Source organism: Monodelphis domestica, chromosome 5 (genome assembly GCF_027887165.1).
Source record: "Monodelphis domestica isolate mMonDom1 chromosome 5, mMonDom1.pri, whole genome shotgun sequence".
NCBI classification, from domain to species: Eukaryota; Metazoa; Chordata; class Mammalia; order Didelphimorphia; family Didelphidae; genus Monodelphis; species Monodelphis domestica.
The window spans coordinates 301,108,046-301,127,832 of NC_077231.1; the positions used below are offsets into that span (position 1 = coordinate 301,108,046).

A 19,787-nucleotide genomic window follows, 5' to 3' on the forward strand; every position below is an offset into this window, starting at 1 on the left:
CTAACAATTATTTAGATTCCTATGTATTTGCATTCTGGAAAGCAACTAAGAGTCCCATAAAAGCTCTCCCAACCTAATAAATTCAGTCTTTCTCAGAGGCACTCCAGGATAAGCAGCAGATGATATTATTGGTTATTATCTGCACCGTCCCCCCTCCCCCCTCTTCACACAAGCTCAAACACTCTTCAACTTTGGTCATTATTCATATACTGGACTGTAAATTTAGGCAGCTAAGTCAGTCTTCATATGAAAATGTAAAGAAGGGAACCCTGAGGCTCTGAACAGGCTTCATATCTCTTCATAAACAACTGAACCTGCAGACATAGTGTAAACCTTAAAATTTCTTAGACTTATAAATGTTGGAAATTTCACCATTGGGAAATTTCATACTTGAAAAATTTCCTATTGATAGTGGGTCTTGGCTATTGGAATGTGAACCCCATTGGCATGGGAGGTTCCTCCTCCTCCCTTCTTAAGATTACTTTAGGACAGAAACCTTTTGCTGAACAATGGAAAGGGCCTTGACCTATGCTTAAGCATAGAACAGGAATTTCTTTGAGTCATGATTGATTTTAGAATTGATACAATGGAGGTACTTGGAATGACAGAACCAAGTCTTGGAAATTGCAATCTCCACCCTACTCAGTCCTAACAGGATTTAGGAAGGGCTGCAGCATAGATCAAAATTTAATTATTCCAATCTCTACCCTACTCAGGGTAACAGGATTTAGGAAGGGCTGTAGCAAAAGATCAAGATTTAATTATTTGAGAATATGACCTCCAACAGACATGTGCAAAACCACAGACCTCTGGGCGGTCCTGGGTTAAGCTAGAGCCACCATTGGCACAGGGAAAATGATGGACAGTGATTGGTAGATGTGAGAACTGAGGGGAGGGAACTTGGATGGTTTCCTTAAAGATAGAGGGGTCTGAGGACTGAAGGGGTGGTGGGAGAGTTTTGGCTCTGAGTGGTTGGAATGTGCTCTGAGAAGCTTGCTCTGAAGGAAGCTGGAGGTGGGGGCCCCGGAGACTGTTTCTCCATTTTGGTCACGTGAGTAATAGGGACTGATCTCCTTTCTTTGCCCCAGCTATCTAAGGGCTTGGGCCTTTTGGCCCAGCCTAAACAGAGGGGATATTTAAGCCCTATTCCCTTCTTTCCCCTTTCTCTCTCCCTCTCTCTCTATATCTCTAATTCCTTTCTTCCTCCTGTTTGTAATTAAACTCTATAAAAGGCTGACGGCTGACTTGAGTTTTCATTTAGGAATTACATAGCTGAATTCCTTGGCGACCTTAAATTAATATATATCAGTCTTTTAAAGTGATTTCCTTGTCACAATAGTGGATCATTTCCTCTTAATACCCTCTACCACCACTCCAAATAACAGACCCAAATTCTGCTGTGGTTAGAAGTCAGCTCATGCACCATAGGTATCTCTCTCTTTTTTAAAATCCAAAGTCAAATGTATGGGCCAGGTAGAGCCAGTGTTCTAGAAATTGCAGTGATCCTCTCATTTAGTTTTGATTGAGGCAGAGGTAGTATAAACATTCCCCACCAAACTCTAGGGCAGACATCACATGAGAAGATCAGTTTATTTGTAGCTCACCAAGAATGTCATACATAGCAAAAGGCTGATATGATACAGTTTGGAGAGAAGCAAGAAGAACTGCATTAGAAATTCTATCGCTTATGCAGGATGGGGTGAAGCAGGGGTGGAAGCATCTCTGCTCAACATGGCAGCAGGGGAAAGACCTACACAAGTCTTACCTCTGCTTCCTGCTCCTAGCAGTATGTTCAGTAGATGGGAATACTTCCCTTGAGCCTGCATTCACACTTGAGAAAATCAGTCTTGGGAAATACATGGCTTTAAGCATCAGAGATGATATTACTCATGAGAAGTCACAGGATAATCCAGAGGCAAGGAAACACTTGCCCCTCAAAAGCTGGAAAAGCCTGTCTTTTGATGTAAGTAGCAATAGAGAGAAATAGTCCCCAGGTTTCCATTAAACACAGTTCTATTGGAGAAAACAGCCGAATGTAATTTTCTAAATAGACTACTATTACTAGATAATATTTTTATTATATGAATTAAACTTCCTCATTCATTTCCCACTTAAAGAATCAGTCCCATTGTAGAGCCCAAGCCCGATCCAAGTGCAGACTTTATTGTAACTTGCTTGTTTATGAAACCATTTTGACTAGCCAATAAATAAACCGATTAAGTACAATCCTTATAAGATGAAAATGATGATCATAAGTAACTCAATTCTGCAGTATTTTACAAACAAGTATTTTTTCATAACAACTTTGTGAGGTAGAAATGCAAGACTTACCATCTCCATTTTACATATGAGAAAACTAAGTTTTAATGAGATTAAATGATTTGTCTTGGTCATTCAGCTATTAAATGTCAGAGTCAAATCTCTGACATAGTGTCACTTTAAGGTAAGAGCTTTTTTCAAATCTGCCTTTGCTCACTTTGATTTAATAAAATTATGTTCATATTTTATTCCATAATATTTCTATGAAGAGAATTGTGCTAAAAATGTACTTTAACTATGTTTAAAAAAAATAGGACATGAAAAATTCTCAATTTATGTTAGAATAGCTAGGAGGTGCCTTTAAAAAAGATTCCTCTTCTTACAAACTACTCCAACTCAATATTTAAAAAAAAATTACATTTGTTATTGTTATTATTATTATTATTTTTAAAATCCTTATCTTCCATCTTAGTATCAATACTGTATATGGTTCCAAGGCAGAAGAGCGGTAAGAGGTAAGCAATGGGAGCTGAGTGACTTGCCCAAAGTCACATAGCTAGGAAGTGTCTGAGGTCATATTTGAACCCAGGACCTCCTGTCTCTAGGTCTGGCAGTCTCTCCATTGAGCCACCTGTCTGTCCCGACATTTTACTACATTTAAAAGAAGAATTTCTAGCTATTGAAGAACATCTTCATGATTAAAAAGAGAAAAAACCCTAGTCAATAAATTTGGACTCTTACCAATCAGATGATACAAAGTTCTAAAGTGTTAGCAAAGAAGCTTTTGAAATTCTTGTGTTTGGCAAAGCACACAAATAAAAAGTCCAACAAAATGTTTAATTTTAAAAAACATACAAAAATATAGAAGATGTTACTTGGAATATCATATACTTATCATAGACTTCAAAAAACATAAGTCTGGATGCCTTCTTTTGTTCTTATGTGAAGAAGTTGTGGTAAAAGGTCAAACAGAGTCAACCTAACACCTCAGCCTTATACACATAAGCAACACTTGACACAGAAAAAAAGCCACAAGGGGCAACAGAATACAGGAGGAAAGAAAAAACACATCAGCGACACCTTTATGTGTGAAGTTGACCAGTATGAGTCTACTACAGCCAAAGCAGAGAATAGGTAGTCTGGAACTTGTTATTCTCTGGTTTTTCAACTTCAAATCATCAGATTTTGATAAGATATGTTAGCGAGTTGCTCTTCAAACAGAATAGTTAAAACCAGATGCTGGTGATGACTTGCCTTTCTTGATTGTAGATGGAGTTCTGAATTTTCTTAGTAGTTCAGATTGCACTTGAGTCACAAGATGTAAATTAGACATTTCTCTCTTCAGTTCCCGGTAGGCATGGTGGATGTTATCACTGAAATACAGTTTTAAAAAATTATAATGGTCACTGTTCCTTTTGAGATCATTTTCCAGGTAGTTCTTCAGACTTAAAGATATACATTTAAAGTAGATGTGAACATAATTATTTTCCTATTAAAATTCATTTCTATATAAAAACTAATTTAACAAAGTCATGATTAAATTTTTTTTTAAGTTAAAAGAAATGAATTAAAAGATTTAAAAAATGGACTCTAACTGAAATTTTTTTCTTAGGGCTTAAGTGATTCATTTGAAGTGTATTATTTATTAAAAAGGAAACAAATTATCCTAATTTATGCTAACCAAATATGAAAATACAGAAAATGGCACACACGCACATATATATATTTAATTAAAACTTTTACCTTCTGTGTTAGTATCAATTCTTTAGCATCAGTTCTAAGTCAGAATATTGATAAGGGCTAAGGCAATGAAAACAGGTCCTCCCAACTCTAGGCCTGCCTGGATCTCTATCCACTGTGTCACCTAGCTGCCCCTGCATGTACTTTAGCAGCATCAATCACAGTGTCACACTACTACTAACAAAACAAAGAGTGGTTTAAGTCTCGTGCAATAACCAGATGTTTTAAAAATGCTATTTTCAACAAATAAGCATTTATTATTAATCTTTCTTCTAATCCCTCTCCTCCTTTGGGGGGAAAGCCCAAACCCTAGTGACAAATATGCATAGTCAAACAAAACACATTCTAATGAAGTACATTTTCAAAAATCATGAGGTTTTTGCAAAATTTTGACAAGTATGAGTTATTTTGCAAGAATTAGCCAGGCATTGAGTTCTCTTGTCTCCAGTAAGCCACCAGGATATTGTCTACAATCAATGGTCTGTGCAGGCTCCCGGCTAGGTGTGAAATGAACGGCTCGTGCCATTCTGGGCATTCTCAATGATTCTTCAAATGGTAACAAAAGAGCACATTGTGCATGTGTTAATTCATGTCCAGTATAACAAACCAACATTTTAAGATGATGTTGCTTTTTCAGGTTTAAGGAGATGACCTGGATGTTATCTGATTTCTTTAACAAAAATGATACAACATACCAGGCAGCACCGAATAGTCCTGAAATCCAACTCCCAACGAATACATGCCCAGCCATTCAAAACATCTAGCCAAGAAAGGCACGAAACAACTCTATTTAATGGAAACGATCACATATAGGCAGGCCACACAGAGTTCTCTAGGGTGGGCAGCAGGCTGCGTGGGCGCCCTGCCTTCTCCCCCTCGCTCTCCGGGAAGGAGCCATCCATCCCAGCATCTGAAAGTGGGGCCTGTCTAGGGTAATTCCCAAGTACGAGCCCTCCCTCTGCTGGAGAACAGAGGAAAGACAACTCAGCTGTTAAATAGCACCGCACAAGAAGCCATTCCATGTGTCCCACATGGTTGTAGAAAACGCCTTTCCCCCTCATTTCATATCGCGTGGTTTTTAGCCAATGCCCAGGAAGTCTGGAAAGGCACAGTAACATCCCAGGCCCACGTTTTCAGTTGCCTGGATGAAATCTTTGTTGGCACTCCTTCCACTTTCTGCTGAGGGAAAAGCGCTGCCTTAAGGTGAAAAACTAGAGTTTTGTCTTTTAAAAGAATCACACGTACAGGCTGTCCGGTACGTTCTTAAAGGGCTGCAGACAATTTTAAAGATTACTCATTCAACAAGAAGGCAAGAGAGGCATCCCAGGAGTGGAGAAGGAATGGGGCTATGAGAGGTGCCTGTCCAAGGGAAGGTTACGCTTGTTTAGCCTGGCTCAAGAGGGATGCGAAGTCCCGGGAGAAGGTGTGGAGGCCTACGGAGGTTACAGAGAGCAAAAGTACAGAAAGAAAACGAGCTGCTTATGAAGCACCCACTACGTTCTACACACTGCCCTAAACAATAGTTGGAGGACTCCTTGTCAGTTATACTCTACAGGTAATTCTTGGTCAAATACGAGGAAGAGGAAGACCACATGTCCAAATAAACCAACACATAGCAATATAGAGATGGCTGGAAAGTAGGAAGAAAAGATTTTTGTTAATTAAGAAAATTAAATGTAATTTTAAAATGTAAAAACTATGTAAGAATTTCTTGCCTTTAAAGACAATGAAAATGCTTCACTTAAGAGATGTTTCCTTTTAGCATCAAAAACAAGCACTTATTAAGCTCTTAAGAAGAGGACTAGGCAGCGTGTTACTATTAACCTGTGTTACTGACAAATCACGGATGTTCTGTGGGCCTCAGTTTCTTCATGTATTAGAGGTGAGGGCTGGACCAGACAGACTTTCAGGTTCCAAGATCCTAATGAATTCATTCTAACTTAAATCTCTCTGTAAAACAAGGTTTGTTGTTGCCCTGTGCTACCTGGGAGTACATTCTCTCAGCCCCAATGAAAGAACAACCCGAGTAGTTTTAGTTTTGTTGGTTTTGTCCCTATTTTTGTTTCCTTAAAGTTTCCTAAATTGAACTGAATTTTCCTGGAGAAGATGCGATGAACTGGATACATAACACACCGAGACGAGAGCCAGGATTTGTTTAAGGGCAAATTTAACGACTAGGCTTTCCTTAATCCTTATTCTCCAGTTATGAAATTTGTTCCCAAAAGTCCTCTGCAGGGTCTAAAATTCCACAAAACACATCTACAGGTGAAGGATAAGTAGGAGTGAGAAGTAGCCAGTGCTCCTAAGATTTAATTTAATATTGAGGCCTGTTCACATAGTCGGTCTCTAGGGAAAGCAGCCGCAGGGCACTGCCAACTAGAAAATCAACCCAGTCAGTGCTGGTACAGCCAACAAGATAATGCATCCCAGTCGAGGTGGAGTTAGGGGAGGGGAGGAGATAAGGGATTGTCCTAATTGAAGCACGTATCCCTCTAGTTATGAAACCAAGCCTGATATGAGCTTTTGCGATTTTACATACTTTATGCTATATATGAAATCTTTATACTGTAGATACACACATCTGGAGGGTGAAGATCATGAAGGCTGCTTTGGGGGGACACTCCCCTCTCTTCTTCACCCTCTAGTTCCATGTTGGAGAACCTGTGGCACATGTGCCGGAGGGAGCCGCTCTCTCCCCCTCTCCACTGCACCTGAGGACATTTCTCCCATCACCTGCCCCTCTGCCCAGCAGCCCAATGGGAGCACTTCCTCTCTCTCCTGTCTGGGGTGACCATGCAGGGGTGGGGGGCTCACATGTGATGTGAGGGTGCAGTTTAACACTTGGTCTCTAAAAGGCTCGCCAGTACTGCTCTAGTGTATCATAATGGACCTCTGCTGTCGGCCTTTCTTTGACTCTGATGTAGACTAGATACAAAAGAGGCTACTAGCCAAGCAATACACATGAAATTAAGTTGTACATCTGAGAAAAGATGGAGTAGTGGTAGTTCGTGGATGGATATTTTATTATGATTCTAGAGAATAGTTCATGATCAAACAAATGATAGCCAGGTAGGCTTACAGATGATAAAATAAACAATTTTGAATACATAAAATTAAAGACTTTGCACTAAGCCCATGAAACTAAAATTAGAAAGGAAACATAACTAGGGAAAAAAATCTTGGCCACAAATTTCTTTTACAAGTCTAATTTCCAAGATACGATTCAAATTTACAACAAAAAAAAATTCCCCAATTGATAAATACAATTGTATCCATGTCAAATTCATCAGGTTAGCAAAGCTCACCAAAAAAAAAGAAATGACATTTTGGAGGGGCTATGGGCAAACAGGTATACCTGGAGGGGTTGTGGGCAAATAGGTACACTAATGTATTATTAATGGGGCCATGAATACGATCAGTCATTCTGATTAATCAGAACTATGCCTATCCATAGTTACTGAAATGTGCCTTTGACTCAGTAATGCCAAGAGTAAGCTTCTACTGCCAAAAGAGATTAAAGAAAGAAGAAAAGGATTTCTACTCAAAAATATTTATAGCAGATTTTTTTAAGTAGCAAAGAACTGGAAACCAAGAGGGTGCTCATATAGTGGGGGAATGGCTTTTATTATTAAATTATGGCATATAAATGAAATGTAATATTGCATGATAAGAAATGACAAAAGGAAAGTTTCAGAGAGACCTGGGAAAATCTGTATGAACTAATCCAGAATTAAGTGAATTGAACCAGGAGATCAATTCATAAAGATAAACAACTTTGGAAGATTTAAGAATGATCAATGCAATGGCCAAGTCAGATTCCATCCCTGTGGTTTATATTACCCAAGATCAGAGAGCAGATAGAGATGGTATTTTTTGCATATAGCCAATGCATGAAGTTGTTTTGTCTGACAACACATATTTGTTATAGGAGTTTTGTTTTTCTTTTTCTTTGCTAGGGGTAGGGTGGAGGAAAAAACATATGAGTTTATTGGGAAAAAAATCTAATAAAAAACCCAACAAAAACACTTCTCATTATCTTCAAGTTAAACTTTTCATCTTACTATTCAAAATATATATTTTATCAAATAGGAATGTACTTTGTAAACCAAAAAGTGTTATATGGTATTATCATGCTGTACCTGAAAGATTTCTGGAAGTCTAGCCTTCATAAAATTGGAATATAAAGATATTGTAAAAGCATACTAATATTTTTAAGAGACAAATTAGGGTCACAATTCATTTCCCCCAAAAAAAATTAAACAGGATTCCTTTAAATAGAAAATATTTAGTATTTTTAATATACAATGTAACCTGATTTACTAAAAAAGGCAATATAAATTTCCACAAATACATCTACTGAATAAATTGATGCCTCAGCCTATATGTAGATAAATGATGATGAACTAACAGAACTCCTTTGAATTGAAATAATCAGAATAAAGATTTTTTAATTTTTTTAAAATGCCAAAATGATGAGTAAAGAAATGGCTTAATAAAACCAAATCTGGCATACCACATAGCAAGTTGATATTGATGCAAACATAAGCAGTCACAAGGCTTCACAGGTACAAAGTAACATTAGAAAAAAATAATATGACATTGTAAAAATTCAAGGTTGTTGCATACCTTGGAATGCTTGGCCTTTGGAAGTCCGTTTTATTGAGATTGTCTTCCTGAGACTGATCCTTTCATGAAAAAAAAAAGAAAAAGAAAGTTGAGGCAGTTCTATTTTCAACTGTAGTACTATTTAATTAAGGAGCCCCTCATTTGTATTAGTTTAAGAATCCCTTTATTTTGATACCTTGTAACTGTGTGGTTTGAAGTAAGAATATAATCCCAGGGAAGGGTCTGTGTATGGTTACAGTAACTTTAAGTGTGGGTTACCCTACTGATAATAAATTGCTATGTTAATCTTAAGTGAGTGAACCCCTTTTAGAATGTACTTAAAAATCAATTCAAGTAGGAGGTTACAGAAACCAGTCATCCAAAAGTCCCAGAGACTTTTTGTTGGGGTTTGGGGACAGATAGGAAACTATAAAAGTGTGTGTATTTTACAACTTGAGGTCTCAGGTTTTGAACTGGGAGGAAACCTGCAGATATTTGGCCCTGTGATTTCTCTGTCTCAATAAAGCCCAATCTCTACCCAGAAGGGTCTCCCTGCCTTTTATTTTTACATATGGCAACTGCAAATAAATTCTACAGCTCTATTAACGTATCTTCGTATAAATCACTCAAAAACATTAAATTAGTGACAGCCCAACTGCAATTATTTAAAGCCTTTAATACCGTAACTTTTTATTTAAATATCTCCATTAAAAGAAAAAGTAAAATTGAAGTTTATACCACTTAAAATATAATAAAATTCTTTTGGAAAAAAATCCATTTATACTTTTAGATACTGCCAACAGGAATCTAGAAATCATGCCTAAGGATTATGGCATCCTAGAATTTAGGGAACATATATGTTACTTTCACTGCTGCTGCTGGATGAAGGTAAAGATTTCAGGAAAACAAGATAGATTTGGGAAGTGACCAGTTAGTTGAGGAGACGATGTCAGAAAATGTAATCTGGTTATATGGACCAGATGCTAAAATAGAGGACTGAATGCCCTGGCCCAGACTGGAGATATACCTAAAACTGGCATGCTCAAAAACAACTCTTAATTGCCCAGAATCTTACAAATCCAAAGCTAAGTGCTTTGAACTGGAACAGGAGGGGGAGGCCTACATCTCCCATGTCATCAAGTTTAAAGGTGGGCAGAGAACTACTTTATATTTAAAATGTGTTCAGAAGTCAGAAGGAACAAGGGGGAAGCTCAGTGGAGAGCATTTGGGTGAAGGTCCCCAAGAAAGGAAAAGAAACTATGTCACCACTGGATCATGTTTAGGGGTCACATCAGACACTCAAAGTTTGAAGGTTGCTGGAGATACTAGAGAGGGGATGCTCGGTCAGGTAGAAGTTCCATGGATTGGCAGGAAGAGTTGGGAAATAGATCAAAAATGCCTGGCACTGAGGCTGACATAACAATGATAGAAGGATTGTATTTTTCCAAACAGCTGATGGAGCTTTTTTTCTCTGTCAAAAACAGAGCAGCTAATAGCATTCTGACTTGCTTTAAAGATAATTTCATCTGGCAAATGACAGAAAAAGTAACAAGGGGAAATTCTATTGTGGCTCTAATTCTCACCAATAGAAAGAAATTGGTTGCTGAAACAAAAATAATGAAAACTTTATGGGCATGTGAATGTTCCAAATTAGAAACTATGAGAGAAGAGCAAAGATACCAATCTAACAGGGAATCTAAAGTTGGCTACAGAAAACTTCAAAGGGTTCAGAGGCAGGAAAGGTAGGATTGATCTAGTGAATGTCCAATTGCCAGGCCTCTTCTCTGCTCACACACAGCTACCACTTTAGTTCAGGTCCTTCTCACGTATTTCCTAGATGACTACAATAGCGACCTCAGTGGGTTGTCTTCAGACTTCTCCACTTTACTCTGTCTCCACAGAGCTGCCAAAGTGATTTTCTTTAAGCACTGGCCTACCTAGGTCCTCTGTTGCCTTGAGGACAAAATATAAATTCCTCTGGCTTAAAGCACTTCACCATGGGGTTCTGATGTCTATTTTTGGTCTTGGTCCTGTGTACCATAGCCTGACCAAATTGGTCCTTTAACTGTTCCTTCTATTTTACCTCCATGCGTCCTGAAGAGTCCTTCTCCTCACTTCTGCTTCTCAGAAAGCCCAATTTCCTCTGAAGCTCAGCTCAAGGGTCATTTTCTATATGAAGTTCTTCTAATACCCTAAGTGCTAGTTCCTCTCTTCTTTATCCTAAATAAAATGAAATATCCTTTATTTATTCTATATAGCTATGTTATTCTTCCCTATAGAATATATAAGCTACTTGAGGGCAGAGGCTGTTTCAATCTTGTCTCTGTATCTGAAGCACCTACAAGAATGTCTGGCTACCTTAATAAATGCTCATTGACTGATATTTCTATGAGAGAACTGGCCCATGAGGGAAGGGAAGCTCTCAAAAATGAAATTCTAGAGGTACCAAGAAAAAAAAAATGAACTCTAGTGAAGAAGGGAAAATCTAAAGGTGATTTATGATCTTTGTTTTTTGTTAGTAATTTGACCATTAGATTTATGGCAATGCTAGAGATATAGTTTCTTTAGAGTTCAATCAAGCTTCTGACAAAGTCCCTCAATCTTTTGAGTAAGAGGTAGAAATGTGGGGTAGACATATTTTTGAAGTCTTGTGCTAATAATGGAAGCCAAGGCAGTTGAATTAAAAGAAAAAAATATTGTGTTCCTCTGAAAGCATCATCAAAAGCAAGAAAGGTCGGCATGAACTACAACTGACAAAGAAAAGAATGCAACAATAGGGGTGTGTGTGTGTGTGTGTGTGTGTGTGTGTGTGTGTGTGTGTGTGTGTATGTGTGTTTTAAACTAAATTGGGGGAAACATGCAGAAACAAGTGTGACAGCACAGTAACAGACAACAGAAGCCAGGGCTACATAGTTCTCATATTTCTCTTTATCTGCCAAGAAGAATGATCTCTGGACTGAACAGAACCAAAATGCCTATGAATAAAGCTAATGTCCAAATTAGGTAAGAAGATGGCTACTGCAAACTTTTATGTTACTCTGAGTTACTATCAGTGATCTCTTAAAGACTGCATGTACAGGAGTGAAACTTCAGGATTATAAGACAAATAAGTAAATGGAGTCTAGAAGGTAGGATTTAGGTGGTTTGACTTGGATTCCTGGCAAAATTCCAGAATGCATCTTTAAAGGATGAGGTAGTGAACCTATGGTTGGTGAAGTTGTGATCTACAGAGCCACAATGCCTTGGTAAAACCAGGTCCTACCAGACAAAATTCAATGTCTTTTTTGACAATAGACTAATAGATAAGAGAAACAAATGCTGAACTCATAATTTATGTAGATTTCAACAAAGCATTTGAGAAAGTTTCTCAAATTGTAACATGTAGAGATGTGGGCTAGACAATGGCCCAGTTTAAGGTTATTTGAGCCTGGTGGAATGGCAGAAATGAGAAAGTAGTCATGCACATTCTTGGGTGTACGTGTAAATCAGCTGCTAGCAGAGGAGCTCGGGATGTAGGCATGGCCCTGAGCCTTTTAACGTGTTTGCTAATGACCTGGATAAAGGCAATGGTCAAGCTTATCAAGTCAGCAGTTAACACAAACTTATGAAAGATAGCTAAACACTGATGACTATCAGAATCCAGAAAGAACCCGTTATCTAATCAAGGATAACAATAATAACAAGGGTAAATCATAGGGTCATATAATTAGAGCTGTAAGAACACTTAGAAGCCAACTATTCTAACCCCCTTATTTTACAAGTGAGGGAAATTGAGGCTTAGACCCATGCATGACATGACCCAGTCAGTGAATGTTAATGGTGGGATATGAATACAGGTTTTCTTGACTAAGTCTAGCATTCTGCTTGCTGAATTAAAAAATGAACTCTGCCAAATTCAAGACAGGGAAGAACAGGGCTAGATAGTGCATGAGAAAAAATCCTAGAGGACTGTCAGTCCAATGAGTTCACAGTGTAAATGACAGCCAAGAAGCACTGAGACTAAGCTAGTGGTCTGCTGGTCTGAGTACCATCTTCATTTCTGGACACTACATTTTATAACGGACATTGATTAGTTACAGAATGTCCAGAGCAGAGTAACCAGGATAGTGAAGGGAACAAAATAATATGTCATGCGAAGGTCAATTAAAGGAGCTGGCTTTATTTAGCTCAATACAGAGGTAATACATTACATTAGTTGTTTTCATGTATTTGAAGAACTATCATGTAAAAGATGGATTAGTTGTATTATTTGGTCCTCCTGTGAATAAACTGGAGCAGCAGGTATAAGTTGTAGAGGCAAATTTAACCTTAATATCAGGAAAAATACAGAATAGTTACAAAAAATATTTTGAAGAATATATGATTGAATTGCTGCCAGAACCAGGTGGGGGGAAGGAGGGAGATAAGTTCAATCATATAACTTAGGAAAACTAATGTGGAAATGTGTTACTACATGTGATTGGCAATATAATTAGTTAAAATTAATTAATCATAATTAAAAAAACATATTACTATGTTACTCAAAATACATAATAAAGAAGCAAGAAATGAGATAGAAAACCCAGAATTTCCAGACCTTTTTTTTTGTTGTTGTTATGAGTGATATTTCACTGTGCAAAGGATGGGAATTTTTGGGACATGAGATATAGATGATTTCTGGCTCTTATACCTACTATAGGTAATTATGTGACCCAGAACAAACTCCATATTTTCTGTCTTATTTTCACAAGCTATCAAACAGACTCCTACTACTTGTACTATAACTCTGTAACTCACAGGAGTGAGGGATGTGAGGAAAGACCTCTGTAAGTATGAAATAGCAACTATTTTTGTTCTGCAACTATTAATAGCACCCACACACAAAACTGTCATATACTTATCAGGAACAACTGCTAAGATAAGTACACCACAGAGTGCAAGAAACAAACACTGCCCAATCAAAACGACATTCCAGGAAAAAAAAAAAGACAAAATTCAGTAGTTTCAGAATCAGTTTCAAAGAAAAGGTTCTTTAAACTCCATTTGAGGTCATTTTACACCCTTTGGTGCCATCTAGTGGTCTGCATATGAATTTAGAAAATAAACTGAGTCAAACATATGCACAATATTGTTTTTTTTGGGGAGGGGGGGATTTGGAAATAAAATAACAAAAATGTACACAACCAAAATAATTAAAAACTACCAGGTCACTGTATCTGTGAAATTCCTAATATTTTTCTGTGAGCCTAGTTAGGATCACAGGTTTTAAGTAAGGGTGCAAGGAACTTTAGAAGTGATAATCTAACTTCTTTATTATAAAAAGGAGGAAATGGAGGCTTTCAGAGAGGTTAATTGATTTGCTCTAGGTCACAGAAACCTGGGTCACATCTGATTTCTCAAAGATTAAGTATTCTGTGGCATGCCTTGGCATACAGGCAGTCATCAAATCCCTTTCAATTGTGACAAATGGTACCAGCAACGAGATCCTCACAGAAATCTCTAATTCAGATAGCCAGAGTTTCTGCCACATGATTAAACTACCCCTGAACTAGTCAGATTCAATTCAATTAAAAGTATTTACTGAGCACATATTATGATGTACTCAGCTAGATCTATATTTTCCCAACAGTGGATAAAAATTTACACCCTGATACCTCAATGACTTGGTTTATTCAAACATAGTTTCCCTTTCAATCCAACATTGATGAAATCAAGGAATATAAAAATATTTAAGATGTAACTATACTATGTAGCCCTTTCTTTTCCTATCTCCTCCCAACTAAATTCTCAGTAATAGCTCCCCAAGCTTCATGTGTTCTAGATGCCTGGGGTTACCAGAACTAAGTGATCAAACCAAAAATACAATCAGTTTGTTCAGCCAGAATTTTCATCCCTCATTTTATCTAACCTAGGATACAACAATCTGGTGAAGCCTATGGAGCCCTTCTCAGAAGAATATTATTAAAGGAATAAAATACATAGGATTATCAGGGACTTAATTCTATTGCAATATAGTTTAAGAGTATTACTAACAAAAACATCGTGGCCCCCAGGATAAGACTTCATCTAGGTATACAAATGAAAAAAAATTTTTTGGAGATGAAATGTCTTCTCTTAAAAAAATGAAAAACAGACATTGGGCGATTATGAATTTTACAAATTAATAAACCAAAATCCTAAGTTCAAAAGAGATTTTCTACATCATCTCATCCAATTCGTATTTGGATAAAAATCACTTTTACATTCCTGACAGGTAGTCATCTAGCATTCCATAAATGAAGCCTGTTTTCTCCTGAGAGAGCTCAATCTATGTCTTTGAGATTTGGGAATATTTCCTATAAACTGAATGAACTCTGCTCCACTGTTCTCCAGTTCTGCTCTTTGGAGCCAAATAATGTAAATTTCATCTTTCTTCCAAATGATAATCCTTTCAGTGCTTGAAAACAGTTCTCCTGTAATCCCATTTAAATCTTTTCTTCTCCAAGCTAACCACTCCCTTGTTTTCTTCAACTAAATGGAGAAAATGGATGTAATTCAAGGCTTAAATTATTATGCTATTCGACAAATAACATCATCCTAAAGTCACCACAAGCATATGACAAATTGCCAAACACTATTTCTAAGATATGGTAATAGGTGAAGAGAAGATATACATATTTTTCACAATAGGAGACTAATTATTCCTGCTGCATTTCTAAATGGGTATTGGGATTCCAGACAACTAAATCCTAGATAGTGATGTAAGCCAAGGCCAACCATCCCATTTCAGAGCTCAGATACCTTGTGTTTGGCTTTCTGTAGCTCCACTTTTAGACGACTACATTCCTTTTTCATTAGCTCCAGCTCCTGTTCCAAACCATGGATCTTTAGGCCACTGCTCAACTTTTCCACCTCCCAGTTTGATGAAGGTCGATTTAGGTTCCTCATAACTACCAAAAGAAAGTAGCAACAATTCAAGTTGTCAGCAAGCAATGCCAGCCTCTGATACAGATCAAAATATCACATGATTTATAGCTGGGAGAGATAGACATTTCTTAGTTTTTAAGTTCTTAATTTTGCAGTTGAAACTACCAGTCCTGAAAAATTAGATGACTTCTGTAAGGTCACAAAGTGGCTGAAGTGCCAAGGCCAAGAATGATAATAAAAGCTTGTTTCTGCAATTTACTAGTACTTGGTATTAAATATAACAGTAGTTATTAAAAATAGCAGTAGTTATGTCTCAAATCTCATGCTTCTAAATGAAGAGCAGTGGTACAGATGGTCCAAAACAACAGGAGATTTAAGAACTCTTCTGCTATTATAATGCATTTTATAATTTTTCTCCTCAGCAGATATTCTTGATTATGTTCTAATTAAAGGAGGGGAGCTTGTCCTTGGGGCCAGACTAGGATAAAAAAAAATTGCCATGGATAAACAGAGCTAAGTATAATTTTCATGTGAAAGCTATCTTTCCATCCTGCTTAAGGTTTCACACTATCAGCATGATGGAAATAAATTTATATTTTCCAATCAGCCTGTTGTAAAGATTAAATTATGTCTCTAATAATACAAATATATTATTTTATGAGGTTTATTAAGGATTATTAGAAATCAAGGAATAAAGAAGATACAAAATAATAACCATGTGCCCATGGCTGATTAGCCCATTCAAAATCCCCATGCTTAGCTTACTTGCTACACTTTCTACATCATTGCAATGGCAGAGAAGAGAGCATGGGAGATGTTACTGCCAGATAAATACCAATTGTGTTCTCGCCAACCTGTGGACTCAGGTGAGATTATAGGGAATTCAAGGAAATACCAAGGACTTCTGGGGATTGAAGTCTAGGGTTCATAATCTCCATTTATACACTGTCCAGTCCACTACAAAGGCCTCTAGCATGGTCATTGGATCTTGTGTCAAAGCCCAAAGGGAACACAGGGAGGATGCTGTACTTCTACACATGCCCTAACCCAATCCCTCCCCTTTCTCCTCCTCCACACTAGAGCAGCAGCCACCTGGGCAATCTGACTCAGAGGCAGAATCTGTTTCATCCATGACTTCTTGGGTCTGCCCTAGGTTCATTTTATGGACTGTCCTTCCAAGCCCCTTCCAGAAGCACTTCATACCTCCTTCCCATACTGTAAACAATCATTCATTCTAGTCTGTGTTCCCCTTCCTCATATATAATAGAGGCCTTCTTCCATTCTGTAGGACCAAGGCAATACCTGGTGCAAACCTTAAAATTTCTTAGACTTATGAATGTTGGAAATTTCACCATTGGGAAATTTAATACTGGAAAAAATTTCCTACTGATAGTAAGAACTCTATTGGAATGTGAAACCCCTTGGCATGGGAGGATCTTTCTCCTCCCTACTTAAGACTACTTTAGGACAGAAACCTTTTGCTAAACAATGGAAAGGGCTTTGACCTATGCTTAAGTATAGAACAGGAAGTTCTTTGAGTCATGTTTGATTTTAGAATTAATACAATAGAGATACTTGGAATGACAGAACCAGGTCTTGGAAAATACAATCTCCACCCTACTTAGAGTAACAGGATTTAGGAAGGGCTGCAGCAAGATCAAGATTTAATTATTTGAGAATATGACCTTCAACAGACATGTGCAAAGCCACAGACCTCTGGGCGGTCCTGGGTTAAACTAGAGCCACCATTAGCACAGGGGAGACATCGACAGTGATTGGTAGATGTGAGAACTGAGGGGAGGGAACTTAGATGTTTTCCTTAAAGATAGCGGGGTCTGAGGAGATAGGGGGAGAGTTTATTGCTCTGAGCGAGGTGGCTCTGAAGGAGGACTGAGGAGGTTGCTCTATGGGAGGACCAGGAGAGAAGGCTGGCTCTGAAGGAGGAGAATTCTCTGGAAACATTTCTTGAAAGGAGGCTCTCTTGAAGGTGGAGCCTGAGGTTGGCATGAGAAGCCTTACCTAGAGAGATCTTGGGTGAGTGATAAAACCAACTGACTGATTTATTCATTCTTATTCCTTTCTTATTTTCTCTCTTTTTCTATTGATTAATCAGTGTATTATAAATTAAATTTCTCTATAAAACCCAGTTGGCTTGGGTATATTCATAAATTGGGAATATATTCCCTGGCAACCATCTTATATTTATATAAAACCAAGACACAATAGAAAACATATTTCAGCGGTCATAATTGATATAATATTTCCCTTGCTCCCAAACATTTTAATTATTACACTGGTTTGGCCATATGGTTTTCCTAGCTCTTGCTGGCCTACAAGATGAATGAGACTCTCTCTCTGACTCTGTCTCTTTCACATACATAGGCCTATTATTTCTTAAGGGAAGGAACAGCACAATTTATATTTAAAATTTTTAACATTTATAAAAGGTGAAAGCAAAAGAAAAATGAAGGTACAATGAATGTCAACTGGTATAAGCCTTATGCAAAATCTAAGGGAAAAAACATAAGCAAACATTCTCTACTGTGACTAGATCTGACAAAGTACATTATAGTGTCCTAGATTAGGAGCTGGACGGGACCTCAGAGACCGTCTAAGGAAAGCTCTCACTTTATAGATGAAGAAACCAAGGCCTTTGGAGGGTGAATGGTTCACTCAGGCCACCCGGGGAGCAAGTCTCAGAATTTGACAGTCTTGTGGTCTCAGAACCAGTGTCTTTCTACCAGACTCTTTCTACACTGTTTACCTAGGGAATTTTTTTCATGAAAGTGCTGTCTATGCATAACAGTCATAAAAGTCTCTTCTTACCTTGCTGAGTCTCAACCTCTGTCCTGAGCTGAAGGAGTTCTACTTCCTTAGTCTGTAGCTGTTCATTTAATACTTTCAAAGATTCAGAGTTGTCTTTATTCTGAGGGGAAAATGCAAAACTTGATGCATAAAATTCACAAATTGTTATTCTATTTTAGTATCCAAAAAAGAAATAAAAAAAGTTGCAGTTAGTCTCTTAATAAGTAGGACAGGCCAAGAAATCTGAGTTTAGCAGTCATGAATTTATTATTTTCTTTCCTTATTTAGGATATTCTCTATTCATTGAATTTTCTTGCTGATAACATCAAATGTCTGATGTCCTCACTGAATTTTAGAAATTCATTTTTTATTTCAATTCCATTTCTTAAAAAAAAAAATCGGAAAATTAATAATGTCAACCTTTTGTTAAAACTATAGCCCCACACATATTTAGTCTTAATTTTTTTCAGGAAATTACACTATCACTGACACTATTCTCAAAAAATGATTAATCTATTCTAGTATCTATATTTTTACAAAAGAAAAAACTTCCAAAGAAAATTTAACATGTTTTAAGGATCTTTTTAAAAAACCGGATTGGCATAGGTGAGAATAGTAATTTTCATTCAGCTAAATCTCATCCTATTTCTCAAAAGGACTTACCATTTTATCCAATTTGCTTTTCAAATTATCTCTGTCCAGGCAGACCTCTCGATAAGCATGATAGGCCTTATTTACTCTTTCTCTTCCCACTGAACTGGTTTCTTCATCTAATCGTGTTTCAAGAAGCTAAATACAGAAGAATAGGAGAAAAAAACTCAAGAATTTATACCTCTTGTTAGGGTTGGTAATTTACCTAAAGGTCTAAATGATTATCTCAAAATTTGCAATGGTGCAGGTGGGGAGGAATCAAATGACAGTTGAATTAAAGTTCCAAGTTTTACTAAATCAATCCAAGTTACCAGAATTGAAAAATATTACAAAATGCAAAAGGAAAGTATTACTGGCTTGGAAGATTATCTCCATAATAAAATTCCCTTTGAACAATAACTCCTTAAGTATTTTAACTACTACTTCAAGCAATTATTTGTTCATCAAAGATTTGAATGTAGTCCCAGAAAGAAAACACCAATTTTCTTGCTGGCTTTCACTTCTTCAGACCATTAAATGTGAGCTGGGGGAGACAGAGGTTTTGTTTCTGAGGGAAGAGCCAAGGGGTAGAACAGAGTAGAGAAGTTTAGGGTCACTGTAAGAATCTTCTCCCCCGCAAAATTAAAATAACGCCACAAAATGAATACAGGAGTGAAAGAACCAACAAGGAGACAAGAGTGAAACAATTTTCAAGGAAAGAAAAACTAAAGGTAGGCAGAGAACATGTGGGGAACTGGGTTGAGAGGGGAGCACAGTCAGCAGGAGGCTATAAAAAGGTGTGAAGAGCAAGCCAAGAGGAAGCCACACACCCCCATCCCACATTTGCTGTGCAAGGTTCTGAA

The 19,787-nt window shown here is 37.4% G+C and overlaps 1 protein-coding gene across 1 annotated transcript in view; it reads right to left on the reverse strand.

Moving 5' to 3' along the window:
• Positions 1 to 19,787, reverse strand: part of AZI2 (5-azacytidine induced 2) — a 53,450-nt gene that overhangs the window by 4,730 nt on the left and 28,933 nt on the right. The window contains exons 3-7 of the mRNA XM_001369908.4: positions 18,958 to 19,083; positions 18,316 to 18,415; positions 15,364 to 15,512; positions 8,626 to 8,684; positions 3,514 to 3,632 (exon numbers count right to left, since the gene is read on the reverse strand). Of these exons, the coding sequence (XP_001369945.1) occupies positions 3,514 to 3,632; positions 8,626 to 8,684; positions 15,364 to 15,512; positions 18,316 to 18,415; positions 18,958 to 19,083 (553 nt within the window). The remainder of the gene's footprint in view (positions 1 to 3,513; positions 3,633 to 8,625; positions 8,685 to 15,363; positions 15,513 to 18,315; positions 18,416 to 18,957; positions 19,084 to 19,787) is intronic.